Raw genomic sequence first — 18,831 nt, forward strand, 5'->3', positions numbered from 1 at the left:
TTATGTTCAATGTTAAGCTCACAGTATCATATTAATGCATGTGTCAAAATTAGTGAAATTCATTAAAAAAGAAAAATACTCTTGTTCATTATATATGTACTAACTATAACAAGTATGCATGTCATACACTGATATTATGAAGTTTTGAAAATTATTTATTCAATTTTCATATTTATTAAAATTTCCCAAATTAGGAAATGTCTCCGAAAATATTAAATTAGACTTATAATGACTCATAAAATATTATTTAATTGAGTCAAAATATGAGCTATTATAGATCCTAACTTCTCAATATGCTAATATATAGTTTGATCAAGTTTAACTAAAATGGACACATTTGCCAGGTAGGTTCAAATTGACTTAGTTGATTCATGAGGGTACCTTAGCCATCTAACTTTGGGTTTAGATTAATCATGGGTGAGTCAACCTATGCTGGTTACCTAAGTACTACACAGTGTCCTTTTAGGTCAAGGGATGATCCAAGGACAAAGAGAGTTTGACATAGAATATATTTTAATATTTTTAAATTAATTTTATATTAGAAATACAAACAAAATTTAAAATTAAGAAATTGAGCTTAGCAATGGAGTCAAGTTTGAGCTATCCAAAAGAGCTCGAACAATCAACCTGAGCTCAAGCCTATACACTTTTTAACGAGACAATGAGCTTAAGCATAGTAACAACTAAACAAATTTAACTAGAGTAGGCAGATATTCGACTCAACTCGTTTATATCCATAATTATTTTTATTGCCAAGACAAAGTCAAATTATTTTTTATCATCTTGAGCTAAAAAAATTCTCGATTATTAGATACTATGACATTCATCACAGAAATAATTCATGTCTCACTTTGATATATTGGTTGAGAAATTTAACAATTAATAAAGAGGTTTTAGAGGTCTTATATATGCGATATGTTGTATGAATTTATTTTAATTAACCTGAATAAAAAAAAAAAAAAACAGTGGCAGTCAAATATAATTGCCCATAATTAAATTCAATAATTTATTCATTTAAATCAACTATAAGGAAAAACATAAGACGTAAAAACACTAAATTCTGTGCAAATAATTTATTTATTTATTATGTATTTTCTATTATGTTATAATAAATAAGAGTTTATGTTATTATGGAGATTTTTTCGAAAACCCCTGTTGCCTTACAGCCGTCCGATCAGCTCCAGAACAGGTAAGTGATATTTATCTGAACGTGCATTGCAGCCAAGTTCTCACTCCATTTTCGCGGGAAGCGTACCTTCTTCCCGCCTAATTCCACTTCTTTACCTTCCTCCCATTCACTCACGATTTGTCCACAAACCCTATACGCCATGGCCGACTCCTCTCCTTACGGTGCCACGAACTTATTTCTTTTCTTTTTCCTCTTTCGAAAGTCTTGATTTCTATTTTTTTTTTTTGATGATTTTGTTTCCTCTTACCAGGTGCATCGTCTCCTGATGGCACATCAAGTCCCATTGCCAACACCAACTCCTCCCCTATACCCTCCTCCAATGGTGGCCAACGGCAACCCGGTCGATCAGGCCGTCGTTACCCCGTCGCCGGCAGCCCTATTATCTCTTCCTCCCAAGGAGCTTACCGTACCCCTCTTTCTTCTTCTCGGCACCAACGCCGCCAAGCCACTCCCTCTACTCCTGCAACTCCTATCTCCTCTTCCGATGCCATGGGTCTTTCCTCGGACGCCGGAGATGATGCTGACGCTGCCATTGATGGGGAAGACGCCGATTCAACTCCAGTCTTTGTGTGGGGGACGAACATAAGTGTGCAGGACGTTAACGCCGCAATCCTACGTTTTCTTCGCCACTTCCGCGACCCTCAGCGAGCTTCTGATGGTGGAAGTAACGGGGGTGTAGTGATGGAGGGGAAGTACATGCGAGCAGTTCACCGGGTTTTGGAGCTGGATGGAGGAGAGTCGCTGGATGTAGATGCACACGATGTGTTTGATTATGATCCTGATCTGTATGGAAAGATGGTGAGGTACCCGCTTGAGGTTCTGGCGATCTTTGACATCGTGCTTATGGATTTGGTGGCGAGAATTGACCCTTTGTTTGAGAAGCATATTCAAACCAGGATTTATAACCTCAAGTCCTCCATTTCGATGAGGAATCTTAACCCCTCTGGTAATGGCTTCGTTGCATTTTTTTCTCAAATCAATATTAATTACTTTTTAACTGATCGAGCCCTTGGCAATTTATCACGGCTTTAAAACTCTTTTGGTTACTGGTTTGTGCATAATTAAAAGATCACATTATTCATAGTTGTGCAACCTTATCATCTTCATATGCTTGTTATGGCACTAGTGTTTGTCTATATAGGCACACCGTTCTCATTTATGCTAGGAAACTCAGCAAACTCTCATCATCAAAATTTAATATCAGATGATTTACTTAACCTTGTGCTCTATGATCTGCTCGACCTAGTTTCCTGCATCAATGGATAATTAGTTTGGTTTACTTTGTTCGATCACACTTGTCAATCTCAGTCTTCCAGCAATCTATACGGTTTGACTTATTATTTTTAGAAGAAGAGAGCGGGAGAAATGTCCCATTGAATTATTTTTCAGTGCAAACATATTGATGTCTACATGTAGATATTACAATGGAATTATAAAGGGAAATACAATAAAGGATAAATTCTTGATAATGAAAGAATATTAGGATTATCAGAGCACAAATAAATAATTCATTATGTAATTTACTTATCTGACTATCTGTGGCATTAGTGTAAATATTACTATCTTGTATCTTGCTACTTCCCTATATATGCATAGGTCTGTACCGTGAATACAGTGATAATAATAATATTTCCTTATTCCATTTCTGTCTCTGTTCGCGTTCTTGGTTCGCATTTCTACATGGTATCAGAAGCAGCGTGAACGATCCACGCTCATGGCTACCCACACCCCCTCTGATCTCGCCGACCACTCTGAATCCTTCTCTTCTTCCAGCGATCCCTCCATTCCAACGACGCTCAAGTTCGTCGTATCTAATCTAAAGAACTTCGTTACTTTTTCTTTAGTACCCGACAACTACGCTCTATGGCGATCTCAAATCATAAAGATCTTCAGAGCAAATGGCTTTGACAAATTTCTTGATCCTACCTGCTCTCCTCCGCCTCGTCAAGAACAACAATCGGACGGTACCCTGACCCCGAACCCCTCTTATGATCTCTGGCTTCTAACCGATCAGAATCTGTCGGCAGCGCTTTGTTCCACAATTTCGGCGACAGTGCTACCCTATGTGCTAAATCTTGAGTCCACGGCTCAAATCTGGATCAATCTTCAAACAAGATTTCAAGCAACAAACAAATCAAAAGTCATTCAACTCAAGAACGAACTTCACAATGTTTCGCTCAAGAACTCCACAATGGTGCAATACCTCTCCGAAATTAAAACCATTGTCGATCAAATCTCGGTGGCAGGCTCCTCGGTAGATACAGAGGATATCATCCTGTATATCCTCAAAGGTCTCCCGAACACGTATCAGTCGTTCAAAACGGCTATACGGACGATGATCACGCCCATCTCTCTTGATCAACTTTATCCCTTGCTTTTAAGTGAGGAAATCAATATCTCAGCAGATAATACACAAGCAAATCAACCCAATGACCCATCCACAGCTCTGTTTTCTTCTCGGGGTCGTGGCCGTCGCCCAAAACAACGAATTCCCACACCACAGAATACCAACACTCGTTCTTCAGGCAAGGATATCACGTGTCAAATCTGCCTTAAACGTGGGCATTCAGCTCAAGATTGCTGGCATCGCATGAATGATCAATATGTGCCGACTGCAAGAAACACAAGAAACACTGCTTTGGCTGCCAATTCCGAAACTGCTTCCACAAACTAGTATTTGGATTCGGGAGCCTCTACGCATCTCACGAACTCTCTCGAAAATCTCTCGATCGCAAATCCCTACCAGGGACCTGATACAATCACGGTCGGAGATGGCCGCTCACTAAGCATTGCCAATTCGGGCTCGGGGTTGTTACCGACCCCGCCTCGTAAGCTATTCTTGTCTAATATCTTGCATTCGCCATTGCTTAAATACAACCTTTTATCTATCTCAAAACTAACCAGAGATAACAATATTTGTGTGATTTTTGATCCAAACGGTTTTGTTTTTAAGGATATGAAGACGCATCAGGTTCTTCTTCGAGGACCATGTAATGGAGGACTGTACCCAGTTCAACCCGTCACTGCTTTTCCCGCACTCGCAACATCACCGAATGATATCTCTGCTTCTGATATTTGGCACCACCGCCTCGGTCATCCGCATGATCGAATTTTAAAAACGATAGCATATTGTAATCCCAAGTTACATATACATAAAGATTCTCTTTCTTGCAATATCTGTAAACAAACTGAAAGTCATAAACTCAGTTTTACGAATTCTGAACATCGACAACAGTTGCCTCTTTCTTTAATTCATTCTGACGTGTGTGCAAGGTTTTAATTATTACGTTATCTTCGTAGATGATTATTCGCGTTTTACCTGGATCTTTCCAATGAGAAATAAATCCGAGGTGTCTAACATCTTTATGCAGTTTAAAACAAATATTGAAAAGCTCACGTCATACAATATCAAAACTCTTCGCACAGATGGAGGCAAGGAATTTGTGAATCACAACCTCACACAATTCCTCAAAACTCACGGTATCTCTCACCAAATATCGTGCCCCTACACACCCGAGCAAAACGGCGTCTCCGAAAGAAAGCATAGACACATAATTGAGACAACCCGTTCTCTGCTGGCTACTGCATCCGCCAACGTTGGCCTGAAGCCATCATCACCTCTGTTTACCTCATAAACCGAATGCCTTCCCAAAACACAAACAATGTCACTCCTTATGAACTCATTCACGGTAATAAACCTGACTACTCTCATCTCCGCATTTTTGGATGCGAATGCTTTCCTCTATCTCCACCGCACTCTAGACAAAAAATGCAACCTAAGGCCAAATCACATGTCTTTCTTGGATACTCCGACATCTACAAAGGCTACAAATGTTTGGATATATCCACGAACAAAATTTTTATCTCCAGGCACACCACATTTCTGGAACATTCGTTTCCTTTTTCCAAATTACCCTCTAACACGGACTCTCCTACCGTTAACTTTCCCCCTGCTTTACTTCAACCTGTACCAACATCTCGTAAGCCAAATTCCACTATATCTTCCTCCATATCCAATACGGGCTTTGATTCTCCTTCACCTCAGGATCAAGTTAATCCGCTGCCTACCATCCCCAATCCCTGTCCCAGTCCTCAACCACAACAAACCAACCCACCTCCTGTGCATCCTATGATCACTCGGCTAAAGACTGGTTCACTCAAGCCCACTAGAAAACTAAATTTATTTCATCACAACACTTGCTCCAACCATCTCCCCGATCCTACGGCTTACTCTGAAGCTGTCAAACACGATAAATGGCGTCAGGCCATGGCAAAGGAATTCTTCGCTCTTCAAAAGCAAGGTACTTGGAATCTTGTAAAACCTCCCCCTAATGCCTCTATTCTTGGATGTAGGTGGACCTATCGTACCAAAACACATGCAGACGGCTCGATAGCTACTCACAAAGCACGTCTTGTTGCCCAAGGAAACCATCAAGAATATGGTATTGACTGCTTCGAGACGTTCAGCCCGGTTGCGAAACTCCCTACAATTCGCATCCTGCTCACAGTCGCACTCAATAAAAACTGGCCTGTTCAGCAATTAGACGTAGCTAATGCATTTCTTCACGGAAAATTACAAGAAACCGTGTACATGCGTCAACCAAAAGGTTTCGAAGACTCTGAACACCCGGATTATGTCTGCCATCTTCACAAAGCTCTTTATGGCCTTAAACAGGCCCCTCGTCGTGGTTCAATACTTTCACCTCATACCTCCTTTCTCTCGGATTCACTCACAGTCAAGCAGATCAATCGCTTCTTATCCGTTGCAAGTCTAATCAACAAATCTTCCTGCTCATGTATGTGGACGACATACTAATCACAGGCTCCGATTCTCAGGCAATCTCCGAAGTTCTGCATCAGCTTACAACTCGATTTGAAATGAAACACCTCGGCCACGCAACAGAGTTTCTGGGCATAAAAATTGACTATGACTCACAACAATACTTCCTGTCACAGCAAAAATACGCTTTGCATATTCTAAATCAAGCCAACCTGCTGCAATGTAATGCTTTGGCTAACCCAACATGCACGAAGATCCCAACGTCGTTCAAACATGATGACAACTTTACTGATCCCGCTATCTACAGACGTTTAATCGGGTCCCTCCAATATCTTACGCTAACAAGACCCGATATCGCCTACAGTATCAATCTTCTATCACAACAAATGCATAACCCAATGGAGCAACACTTCTATCTTCTCAAAAGACTTCTTCGTTACATAAAAGGTACCATAGATTATGGAATTCCTATTACAAAATCTAATCTCTATCTTAAATATTTTTCAGATGCCGATTGGGCAGGCGATCCCGTATCAAGAAAATCAACTTCCGGTTATTGCTCTTTCTTGGGTGATACGCTCATATCATGGACCGTTAAAAAGCAACACACAGTCTCAAGATCTTCTACTGAGTTCGAATATCGAGCCCTCGCAGCATTAACCGCAGATATTACCTGGATAAGACGCCTTCTCACTGAACTCGGCATAGAGCAACATTCTCCGACCAATTTGTACTTCGATAACACCTCAGCAATCACACTTGCCAACAATCCTGTGTTTCATGCCCGTACAAAACATATAGAAATAGATCAAAAATTTGTACGGGATAACATTCAAGCTCAGAACATCCGACTACTACCAATTAGTACCAATGATCAAATAGCGGACATCTTCACAAAACCGCTATCCACTCCAAGATTTCAATATCTCAGACTCAAACTGACCGTGACTCAACCACCATCAGTTTGCAGGGGCATATTAGAGCACAAATAAATAATTCATTATGTAATTTACTTATCTGACTATCTGTGGCATTAGTGTAAATATTACTATCTTGTATCTTGCTACTTCCCTATATATGCATAGGTCTGTACCGTGAATACATTGATAATAATAATATTTCCTTATTCCATTTCTGTCTCTGTTCGCGTTCTTGGTTCGCATTTCTACAAGGATAATAAATATTACGTATGTATGTATGTATATATAACAATACTCTTTCTTAAGTTCAAGGAGATATAAATGATGTTGAATTGAGTTTGGAAGTAGTTGAAGGTTTGTTGCTTAAAACTTCTGAGTATTATACTTATAGGACTGTCCAATACTTTTGAATTTTGTAGAGGAGAGTCCAATGAGGATTAAGATGAATGGAGTTTTTGTCATTAAATTTGTGACAAATATGATGCTCAAATAAAGCATGAATAGATCCCAAAACAAAAAATGAACCAGTTCCTAAATATTGTAGAACTCTAGGCCATGTTTTGTAGAATGTTATCTTTTTGACCCAATTCATCACATATAAAGTTGAACCTCAGAGCTTTATTCTTTTTAATGCAACTTTTGAGGAGTTTATTCATCATAGGATTACTTTATTATATGCACGCTTAAATATTGAGTATTTAAGAAAATTCCATCAATTACAATATAATTTGCTTGTGATATTATAACTTAATTCCTTATTTATATAGCCATTTTGATGGGATTTGGTTCATTCTTGTCTTGTTTTTTTTTTTCTGGAAGCCTTCAAAAAGTTTTTCTTTGTTTGAATCTCATCTTTTGCAATTTCTCCCGACCCTTCTCATTCTGAATTTCACATACTCACCAATTTTCACTTGATTCGTCCTTAACCACATATTTTGCTAAAAAGGCCATATTATAAAATCAATTGTAAAAAGCAAGGCTATAGTGTGCATGATATTGCTTACTTTTGCTCACCTTGTCTTATACCAAGTTGAATCTCGTAATTATATCCATTTTAATGTAATTTTTTAGGTGGTCACCCAATTTTGGAGTACTCTATTAATAACATTCTTGTGAAGTTTTTGATGGAAATTCACCCATTCTACTTAAAATCATATTGTGTATTATGAATTAATTCTTTGCTTGTATATATCTCAATATACGTTCTTTCTTGATGAGAGATTTGGTTCATTTCTTGTGCAAATTTTTCCTGGATTCCTATCATCTTAAAAGACCGCCATCTTGGAAGCTTGCCCGGAGTTATTTCTTATTCATATTTCCAACCCAAATTCTTTTTCTCTCTCTTCAAATTGTCTCTTTGAATTCGAGATAATACATAGAGCATGAACAAATAAATAGATCATCAAACAAAGTATGGATAGAGTTCTGTTGAAGGCGAGATACATTATGGGCTAGGCAAACTAAGATTCAACAAAAAACAAAGATCTGTGTTGATGATGGATGCATCAACATAGATGACATTGAAGTGCATTAAGGAGCTATCAATAGAGAGCATTGATAGTGGTATAGATTGAGAATATTGATGGAGGTATTTGCAAAGGTGTTGATGGAGAAATGGGTAAAAGGCTTCAATGGAAGTATTGATAGAGCATCATAGAGTGTCAGTCTTTGGAATGGTGATAACATGATATCATCTAACAAAAAAATATATGATGATCTTTTTAAGACATAATAAGAAAGATCAGCTATATGGTGTGGTGGCTAACAACTAGAGGTAGGGTTATGACAAGGTTGATGATTATAGAAGTGATGAGATGGTTGACATGTAGTTTGAATGTGACAACCAAGAAGGTGGTTGATGAGATCAATAACAAGGGTATGTAGATTAAGGAGAATAGCATGGTTATTAGGCTATTGGTGATAAGTGCGATAAGTGCAATAAGTGCATGCATGAAGCTTAACTTGAGATGGATTTAGGGACAATGTGTGGTTTTATGAGGACCAATGGTTGGTTATTTATGATCAGTGTGAAATAGAGGTAGCGATTTATGATTTACAAAGTATAGATGTAAATAAGGTTCGAAGATATATTATAGGCAGTTTGCGATGAGAATTTTGGATAAAGAGTAACAACAATGTTTTGTAAGTATGCTGTAGAGATTGATGGTATTGATGTCCACGAGAAACAATAAAATAAGTTAGACTTTGTAGAGGTGGAGATAGAATTTATTACTTTGGCACGTGTGCATTGATGACTAGAAGGCATTAAGCATATACATATTGAGGAGATATGTATTGATAGTGTCTCAAGATTATTTCTTATCGTGATATGCAATGATGAAGTTGATGAAATGTACAAATGATGATTTGAGGCCTGCATCATTGACGACCCACATGATTGTGATTTGAGAGATACAATTTTGTTGAGACATATAGAGGAGATGTGGTATTGTAGGTCATGATTGAAACTTGTAGGATTGCATTGAGGAGATATAATGAGGATTCACAAGATGAAGGCAAGACAAATATGGATATGTGGCATAGTGGTAATGGTGAATGACATTGTCCTTATTTTGAAATGAATGACTAAATCTTGTAGATGGAAATTGAGTGAATGTAGGAGATAAAGATGAGGCCAAGTGGCCGGGTTTGACAATCTTGTGGTTGAGGTGATTTAGGACAAGTGCGACATAACTTATTTGTAGTGAGCATGCCATTGATCTATGACAAGAGGCTAAAATAAATTAGGGCTTGGAGAAATAAGTGGGGAATTGTTGAAGCCAAAATTATTTTAAAGATGGATAATGATTGTAAGTGGCAGTTATAAGGAGTGCATAGAGCGTGTTGTGCACAGAGAAGAATTGTGTGTGCGTCGAGATTGCATAGAGAAGATTAGTGTAGGTCTAAAGTTCAAGCAACAGAAGCAATTTTTCTTTGATACCATGCTAGAAGAAGATAATATGAGAAATTGATCTATTGTATTGTTTTTTAATATGTTTTTAAATATGTATTTGGCACAAGAGAATGATTAAAAAATACAATAAAGTAGAACATTCTCAAAATATTGAAAATTTTATGATAATGAATTAAAAAATATTCCATTGATATATGACTTAACATGTGAATTGTGATAATATAAACATAATAATAGATTTTTTATTCGTCAACAACTTTTAAATTTATTATTCATATTGTTCATTTTTATATCGTTGATTTCAATATTAATATGATTATTTTTCTTTTTCCTATTTACTTGATTTTATGTTTATTTAATTTGCTAGTAATGTGTCCATTTGTTTTAATTCCTTTTTTTGTTTGATGTGTAGATATTGAGAAGATGGTGTCCGTGAAGGGAATGATCATTCGATCCAGCTCAATTATACCTGAGGTTAAAGAGGCAATTTTTAGGTGCTTGATTTGCGGTCACTTCTCTGAGCCTATTATGGTGGATCGAGGTATAATTCTCTTGGCTAGCATGTGCATTTTAGCCTATCATTGACATCCTTCCATCCAAATTTTTGTGTTAGTATGGTAAAAAAACAAAATAGTATGCTTTCTTGATGATTATTTAATGATTTAAATTTGTGGGCTCAAGCACATTATTTTTATGTACAACATTATCATGTTTTCTTAGTATTTAATTTAAAAAATGAGGACTGGTTTTCATCTATTCTTCAAGTCTTTTGAAGTGGTGGAGTAATAAAAGGAAACTTTGAGTAAAACCAAGACAAAGGACAATAGCGATGGAATTGACAATAAATGGAAAGAAAGCGTTGGCTCCAAAGTAGGATAGACGATCATATAAGAAATTAATGATGATGTTCGTTGGAGGCTAGCCTCATTTCCCTAGCATTCTCCTAAAGAAATTGCATGCCCCTCTCTCTCTCATCTCTTTCTATAACTCTCAACCAACTTTTTTTTTTGGGGTCTCTTTTTTTTTTTTTAATGATCTCATGGCATCTACCTAGAAATTTAAGGTATCAATTGTACAAGTCAAGCATGGAGGTATCTGAATCTATATTCAAACTCTTTTCTTAAGCTCTATTATATGCTTTATTTCTTTTTTCCTAATATCAGCCAATCTTTTGTTTGTTTGGTAGGGCGCATTAATGAGCCAACTAGGTGTGGAAGGCAGGAATGCTTGGCCACAAACTCCATGGCATTGGTCCATAATCGATGCAGGTTATATCCATTTTGCAATGCTGTTGTAATTGATTTGTTGATCCTACCTTCAGAAGTTAATTTAGTGACTGGAATACTAGATTTGCAGACAAGCAGATAGTCAAGTTACAGGAGACACCAGATGAGATACCTGAAGGTGGAACTCCGCACACAGTCAGCATACTTATGCATGACAAACTAGTGGATACAGGGAAACCTGGAGATAGAGTTGAAGTAAGAAAATCTCATAAATGTTGTTTGGGTTGGAGGGTTCTATATGTTTCTTCTAGTGCCGTCAACCCTTGGAGTAGATTTAACTTATCTTTTAATCGTCCATCTCTGTGTTTCATAATTTTTTGTTCTTTTGATTTACTTTGGTGGTAGATTACTGGGGTATATAGAGCTATGAGTGTTAGAGTGGGGCCAACTCAGAGAACTGTTAAATCTATATTCAAGGTATTCTATGCTTTCAAATCATATTCCACTTGAAGTTCCTTGTATGGTGAAGGCTTGTTACATCACACGATTCTTAACAAACTATTAGTCACTAACCATTCTTGACAGACATACATTGATTGTCTCCACTTAAAGAAGACTGATAAGTCAAGGTTGCATCTCGATGATCCCATGGATTCCAGTAATAATTCTAGCGGGGTTGATATCGCAGAGGATTCACCAGAGTATCAAGATAAGGTTTGCCATCTCCACTTAGCACACCTTCCTTTCATCCCCATTCTGATCCTTGTCCTCTCATCTCTTAATACATTGATAGCGTGCTCTGCTACATGGTGATCAGTTAGTGTTCATCTTTCAGGTTGATAAGTTGAAAGAGCTTTCAAAACTACCTGATATTTATGATAGGCTGACAAGGTCACTAGCTCCGAATATATGGGAATTAGATGATGTGAAAAGGGGGCTTCTTTGTCAGGTAGATTTGCATTTACTTGACATTATTATTCTCATGCAAGATTTGTTGTCTAATTACATTGACATTCTATGCACCTTGATCTTTTTTCAGCTTTTTGGTGGTAATGCTCTAAACCTTCCATCTGGAGCTAGCTTTCGTGGAGACATCAATATCCTACTTGTTGGAGATCCTGGAACCAGCAAGTCCCAGTTGCTGCAGTACATGCATAAATTGTCTCCACGTGGGATTTATACCAGTGGCAGAGGAAGCTCTGCTGTTGGTTTAACTGCCTACGTAACGAAGGACCCAGAAACTGGTGAAACAGTAAGATGTATTTCTACATCAGTCTACTTGTTACCTTCTACCATTGTAAACTGTTATATTGAAAGGTATTTTGACTATTTATTTTGACAACTTTTGTGAAGGTTTTGGAGAGTGGGGCACTCGTCCTTAGTGACAAAGGTGTTTGCTGTATAGATGAGTTTGATAAGATGTCGGAAAATGCACGGAGTATGTTGCATGAGGTTTGTATAATATGGGAGAAATTCTTTGGGCTGGAAATAATATGTTTTTTGCTATTCTTATATAAAGAAGTATCCAGCAATCCTGAAATTCCAAGTACAGTTTTTTTTTTTAAATAAAAAGGGTATAAATTTGATGCCTTTGGCATGAAATCGTTGCAGGTCATTCGCTGATGTGTGCAAGAAAGTAATTTTAACTTAATAACTACTTAAATTCGTGTAGGTCATGGAACAACAAACAGTTTCAATTGCAAAGGCTGGGATAATTGCTTCCTTGAATGCCAGAACATCTGTCCTAGCTTGTGCAAATCCTAGTGGGTCTCGATATAACCCTAGGCTCTCAGTCATTGAGAACATTCACCTTCCCCCAACCCTACTCTCCAGGTAAGTCTACTACTGCAAAAATACAATCAGTTTGATTTACTTGCTGTTGTTTATCTTCTCTAGTCTGAAAACACATTCATTTGCAGGTTTGATTTGATTTACCTTGTTTTGGACAAAGCTGATGAACAAACAGATAGGCGTCTTGCAAAGCACATTGTTGCTTTGCATTTCCAAGACCCGGAGGTTTGTAGCCATAATTTATTTCCCATATCAGTATATTACTTCACATGTTGGAAGGAATTGACATTTTTTGCAACAATGCCTTGATGGTCGTTAAAAAAAGAGTGCTTTGAAACTAGCAGAATTAAGTAAACTAAGAACTTAAAAATTGGAGCTTGATTAAACATCAGTATTTGTTATTTTCTCAAAGCTGGACCTGTGCAGCAATTATCATCAAATTTGCATTCGGTTAGGAGATAAGTGGAAAACAACTTTTAAAACGCGTGAAGGAGTTTATGAGTGGAAGGTGATGTCATTCGGGTTATGCAACACCCCTTCCAGATTCATGAGATTAATGACCCTTGAGCATATTTTTGTGTCATTTATTTTGAAACAATGGAAGCATTACCTGTTGAATCGGGATTTTGTCCTGTTTAGTGATCACAAAGCCCTATCTTACATTAACAACTAGAAAAATTTAAACAGAAGGCATGCTAGGTGGGTGCTATACTTGTAGTTATTTACCTGTGTTAAAGCACAAATTGGGTTAAGAAAACAGGGTAGCTGATGCATTAAGCCGCACGTCAACCCTATTAATTCAATTGCAAACTAAAATTTCTGGTCTAGAGTGTTTAAAGGAGCTACATGAGATTGATAAAAGTTTCAGCAAAATTTGATTTGATTGCCATTCCTACGGTTGCACTTCTGATTTCACTATCAGACATGGTTTTCTTTTTAAATGAAACCAACTTTGCACTCCTAAGTCTTCCTGGCAGCAACAATTAATCAAAGAAATACATAGCGGTGGGTTGTCTGCTCATATAGGGCGTGAAAATGATAGAACGGCTTAAACTTAGTTTTTATTGGCCACACTTGTGCAATGATGTGACTCGTTTTGTCAAAACACAAGGGAGGCAGCCAAAATTCTTGTTTATACATATAATTACCTATGCCCACAACCATTTGGGTAGATCTTAGTATGAACTTCATTTTGGCTTTACCAAGAAGTAGGCGAGGCAATGATTCTATCATGGTAGTTGTGGACATGTTTTCAAAAAAGGCCTACTTTATTGTTTTTAAAAAGATATTTGGTGCTCCAAACATTGCATGTCTTTTCTTTAACAAGATAATTTGCTTATATGGAGTCCTAGATGTCTCAATTTTGACATATTTGTTAAATTCATCGGTTATTTTTGGTGAGATTTGTGGAGATGTTTGTGCACTGACACATTAATTTAAGTTCGGCTTATCTCTCAATCCAATAGGCAAATTGAAGTGGTGAATTGCACATTGGAAAACATGTTAAGATGCTTGATTTAGGACCATTTGAAGCTATGGGATGAATTATTGAATTTGTATACGATACTATGCCTAATTGCTCAGCTGATTGATGCCCTTTCAGCATTGTTTATACTAAGACTCTTAACCATACTATTGATATTGCAGTTTTGCCCAAATGCAACACTATAGCAGCTCAATTAACTGATAATTTCACCAATTTAATCACAAAAGTTCGCAACAAACTTATTGCATCAACTGAAGGATGAAGGATCAGATACTCAATATTAAAAACCTGAATTTCTGCTGCTGTTTTTCTGTTCTTTGCTTTGTTCCTGTATTCAACTGCTTAGCTTAGTTCTGCATTTATTACGTCAAAAACTTATGTGGAAAATTAGGTTAGGTTAAAATTGGAGTCTATCAAACTCTTTCTAGTCTGCATTCAACAATTCTGCAAATATTTCCTTTGAGCAAAGTCTAATTACGTGCAAACACGTGCTATTTGGCTAGACATTTCTATCTTGGCGGAAAAAAGGCAAGCATTTACTTGCTATAAGCAAATATTTACTCATTTTAGGCTTGATTTTCCTTGTTTGTAGCGACATTATGATAAAAGTTCAGAAGCTAAGCAGAGTTTCTGTACTCATGAAAAATACTTTGTTCGAAAATTTTTTTTATTTAGCCTAGCTAGATCAGACCTTCAAATAAGACCCGCTTAGTGATTATCTAGTATTTTTACCTAGTAGCTATGCGTTGAACTTTTCATTTTTGGTAAATGTTATAGTTTCCAGATAACTTTTTTATCAAATGAATGAGATCTTGCTTATACTTGTCTATATCTCCTGTTTTATCCCATCTTATTAACAAATAACCGAATTTTTTTTTTCAAATTTGAATGGCATGGGACGCTATTGAATAATGTTTATTCTTTTACAGAATATAATACAGGAAGCTATGGATCTTCCTACTCTTACCGCATACATTAGCTATGCTAGAAAGCACTTCAACCCAATACTCTCCGATGAAGCTGCTGAAGATTTAACCAGTGGTTATGTTGAGATGAGGAAAAGAGGAAACTCTCCAGGAAGCAGTAAAAAGGTATCAAGATACGCTTGTATAAGTAGGTTCTTTTTATTTGCAACATATTAATAAGAGTTGCTTTCATAGGTTATAACAGCAACAGCTAGGCAAATAGAGAGCTTGATTCGTCTCAGTGAAGCTCTAGCTCGAATGCGATTCTCTGAATTGGTAGTTCCAAGTGCAGCATTTGCTTTTACTAGCAAGCCTTCTGTTTTTTTTGTCATTTAGTCTTCGTTTGGGACAATTTTCTTACTGCTTCTTGAAATGACTTTCTACAACAATAACAATAACATCAAGCTTTTGTCCCACTTTGTGGGGTCGGCTACATGAATCCTTTTCACAATTGTGTTCGGTTAAAAGTCAAATTCTCATTTAAATCTAATAAAGAAGGATCATTTTTAATATTTTCTAATCAAGTCTTTTTAAGTCTATCTTTATCTTTCTTAACATTAAGTCAAATCTAATATCTCAACTTTCCTAACCGGGTCATCGGAAGGCCTCCATTTAATGTGACCAAACCATCTAAGACGACTCTCTCTAATCTTATCTTCCACTAGAGCTACTCCAACCTTTTCACGTATATGCTCATTTCGTATCCTATCTCTGTGTCAAGCCACTCATCCACCTAAACATCCTCATCTCTGCAACACTTAACTTAGTATTATGTTTCTCTTTTAATGGCCAACATTTAGCACCATAAAGCATTGCAGGTCTCACCACCATCCAGTTTGAGGGGGACTTTTCTATTGCACAATAAGCCCGATGCATTCCTCCACTTCAACCATCCAGCTTGAATTTTGTTGATAATATCCCCATCAATTTCACCATCACTCTGAACAATAGATCCAAGATATCTAAAATGTGTACTTGATCGCCCAAAGTCACACTTCCCTCACTATTGCTACCAAAATTACACTCCATATATTCAATTTTAGATCTACTCAAGCAAAAACCTTTAAACTCTAAAGTTGACCTTTATAATTCAAGTTTACCTTCAACTCCCTCTCTAGTCTTATCAACAAGAAGAATATCATCAGCAAAAGCATATACCAAGGTACATCCTCTTACAAATATCTAGTGAGAACATTCATGACTAAAGCAAAAAGATATGGACTTAAGGCTGATCCTTGATGTAATCCAACCAAAATAGGAAAATACTTGGTCAAACCACCTTGTGTTTGAACACAAGTAATAGCTCCTGCATATATTTCTTTAATGATTTGAATATAAGCATTATTAACTCATTTTTTTTCAAGAACTCTCCATAGCACTTCTCTTGGAACTTTATCATATGCTTTTTTAAATCAATAAATATCATATGTAGATCCTCCTTATTCTCTTTATATTCTCCATCAAACCTCTCACTAAATGTATGGCTTCCATTGTAGACCTACCCGGCATGAATCCAAATTGATTTTGAGAAACATTAGTATCACGCCGCAACCTATGCCCCATAACTCACTCCCATAGTTTTAAAGTATGACACATTAACTTAATTCCTCTATAATTCACACTATTGTGCATCACCTTTATTCTTAAAAATAGGAATTAACACACTCATTCTCCACTGATTTGATATCTTTTTAGTCTTCAAAACAATATTAAAAAGTTTAGTGAGCTATGAAATTTCTTCATCTCCTAAGCATTTCCACATCTCTATTGGAATATCATCAAGTCCAACAGCTTTTTCACATTTCATTTTCTTTAAAATCTCTCTAACTTCGGTTTTACTTATATGCCGATAAAAACAAAAATCTTTATTTTCATTTAGGGTAATAAAGTCACTAAAGAAAGCAGCTTTAAAAAGCAGGAAGAAAGCCATCCCAAACAAAGCCTTAGATAGATTTATTGATATAAAAAATTTCAGGTTGAAAAACGGGATGTGACCGAGGCTTTTAGGCTGCTGGAGGTTGCAATGCAGCAATCAGCAACTGATCATTCAACTGGTAATTGAAGTAACTAATTTTGAATGCTGCAAGTTCATATCTTATTAACTATAATGTAATGTAACCTTGGGATTTGCTCAAAAGGAACAATCGACATGGATCTTATAATGACCGGGATATCGGCTAGCGAGAGAATCAGACGAGAGAACCTGGTCGCAGCGGCACGAAACCTTGTAATGGACCGAATGCAAATCGGAGGGTCACCAACTCGAGTTGTTGAGGTGCTTTATCATTCCTTCTAATGCAAAAAATTCTTATTCTATTCATATTATAATTTGATTCAACTATACAGTTGCTGGAAGAGTTGAGGAAGCAGAGCTCTATGGAAATTCATCTTCATGATGTAAGTTACAGTTTCTGGCTTGAATAACTTGTTTTTGCGCCTAGTTTCCAGTTTTGATTGATACAATAAGGGGCTCTTTGTCTTCTCCCAGCTGAAGAATGCCCTCGCCACACTGATGAGCGAAGGGATGGTTGTTCTAATTGGTGATAGTGTGAAAAGGATATAATGGACATTTGGGGTTTCTACTTCTAGCACAATCATTCTCTTCAGATATAGGCTTCGATTGGAACGGCTTTCTTATTGTTTCATAAAACAGCTTTATAGTTAAAAAATTAAAATTTTGTATTCAAAAGCTTCTTTAAGAAACAGTAAATAAGCCGTCCCAAACGAAGTCATAATCTAGTGAGAAACAGGAGGCAGAGAAATATTCTTCATGCTGGATTGTCCATCTCTACTTTAACAATTTTTTTTTTGAAAGGTGAGATATCATCCTAATGTTCGTTGTGATTGAATGGATGTTTATTGCTTATAAACTTGCTCTATTATGCTGATTGCTGACTAGTGGTCTGCTTCTCATTTATAGCCAAAAGCCTTAACGATTACTTGTAGTATTGACATTGAGTGCCAGCTTGGTTGTCCTTGCAGTGCACTTTTCATGTGAAGATGTGCAAACAAATTTCTTTATTTGTATTTTTTTTTCATTGCATGCATCAAATCATTTGTTATGATGTAAGCTGATATCCGGTCTTTGAATATGTATTCTTCTTTTGAGACCGGGTCTGCGACTGAGTGGTCGATGGAAGAAATTTTTCTCATCTCATTTGAGTTTGAATCCCCTAAATTCCAAAAAACTGTATTATTTTAGTACAAATGTCATAAATTTAAGCACTTTTATATGAAATGTGTTAGGAGTAGAGGTGGCAATTTTTGACATGACCCGAAAATTTGACTCGAATTTGATTAGAAAATTAACTCGAATTTTAATTGGGTCGGGTTAAGGATTTTGACCTGCTTGTAAAATTGGGTCGGATTTGGGTTGACCTAGATACTCGAAATCAACCTAATATGACTCGGACCAATTGTTTCCTGCTCGGTCACGTCCCTGTTGGGCTACCTTCGCGTCAAGTGGCTCCAGCCTTTGGTCCATTTGCCATCGCTCACCGCATTGTAATCTCGTTTGTAAGGTGTCGTCAAGCATCTTCGTGGTCGATGCTACTTGGGAG

General features: G+C 37.0%; 1 protein-coding gene across 1 annotated transcript; it reads left to right on the forward strand.

Moving 5' to 3' along the window:
- The first annotated feature begins 1,233 nt into the window (after positions 1–1,233).
- LOC110113591 (DNA replication licensing factor MCM4) lies at positions 1,234–18,292 on the forward strand. The gene is made up of 18 exons (XM_020846235.2): positions 1,234–1,350; positions 1,440–2,135; positions 10,216–10,344; positions 10,990–11,071; positions 11,152–11,284; positions 11,435–11,506; positions 11,615–11,743; positions 11,865–11,978; positions 12,069–12,281; positions 12,383–12,481; positions 12,702–12,862; positions 12,949–13,045; positions 15,236–15,397; positions 15,467–15,547; positions 17,247–17,325; positions 17,410–17,546; positions 17,618–17,668; positions 17,760–18,292. Exons 1-18 carry the CDS (start codon positions 1,329–1,331, stop codon positions 17,832–17,834), a joined length of 2,532 nt encoding a protein of 843 aa, XP_020701894.1. The 5' UTR covers positions 1,234–1,328; the 3' UTR covers positions 17,835–18,292.
- Positions 18,293–18,831: the final 539 nt, after the last annotated feature.

Source organism: Dendrobium catenatum, unplaced genomic scaffold, assembly GCF_001605985.2.
Source record: "Dendrobium catenatum unplaced genomic scaffold, ASM160598v2 fragScaff_scaffold_1557, whole genome shotgun sequence".
NCBI lineage: Eukaryota > Viridiplantae > Streptophyta > Magnoliopsida > Asparagales > Orchidaceae > Dendrobium > Dendrobium catenatum.

Excerpts from the sequence above, each read along its gene's own strand:
- LOC110113591 (XM_020846235.2), top strand. The coding sequence starts at position 1,329 with ATGGCCGACTCCTCTCCTTACG. Across the intron at positions 12,282-12,382 it reads ACCCAGAAACTGGTGAAACA|GTTTTGGAGAGTGGGGCACT; the intron begins GTAAGATGTATT and ends ACTTTTGTGAAG. Across the intron at positions 17,326-17,409 it reads AGCAACTGATCATTCAACTG|GAACAATCGACATGGATCTT; the intron begins GTAATTGAAGTA and ends TTTGCTCAAAAG.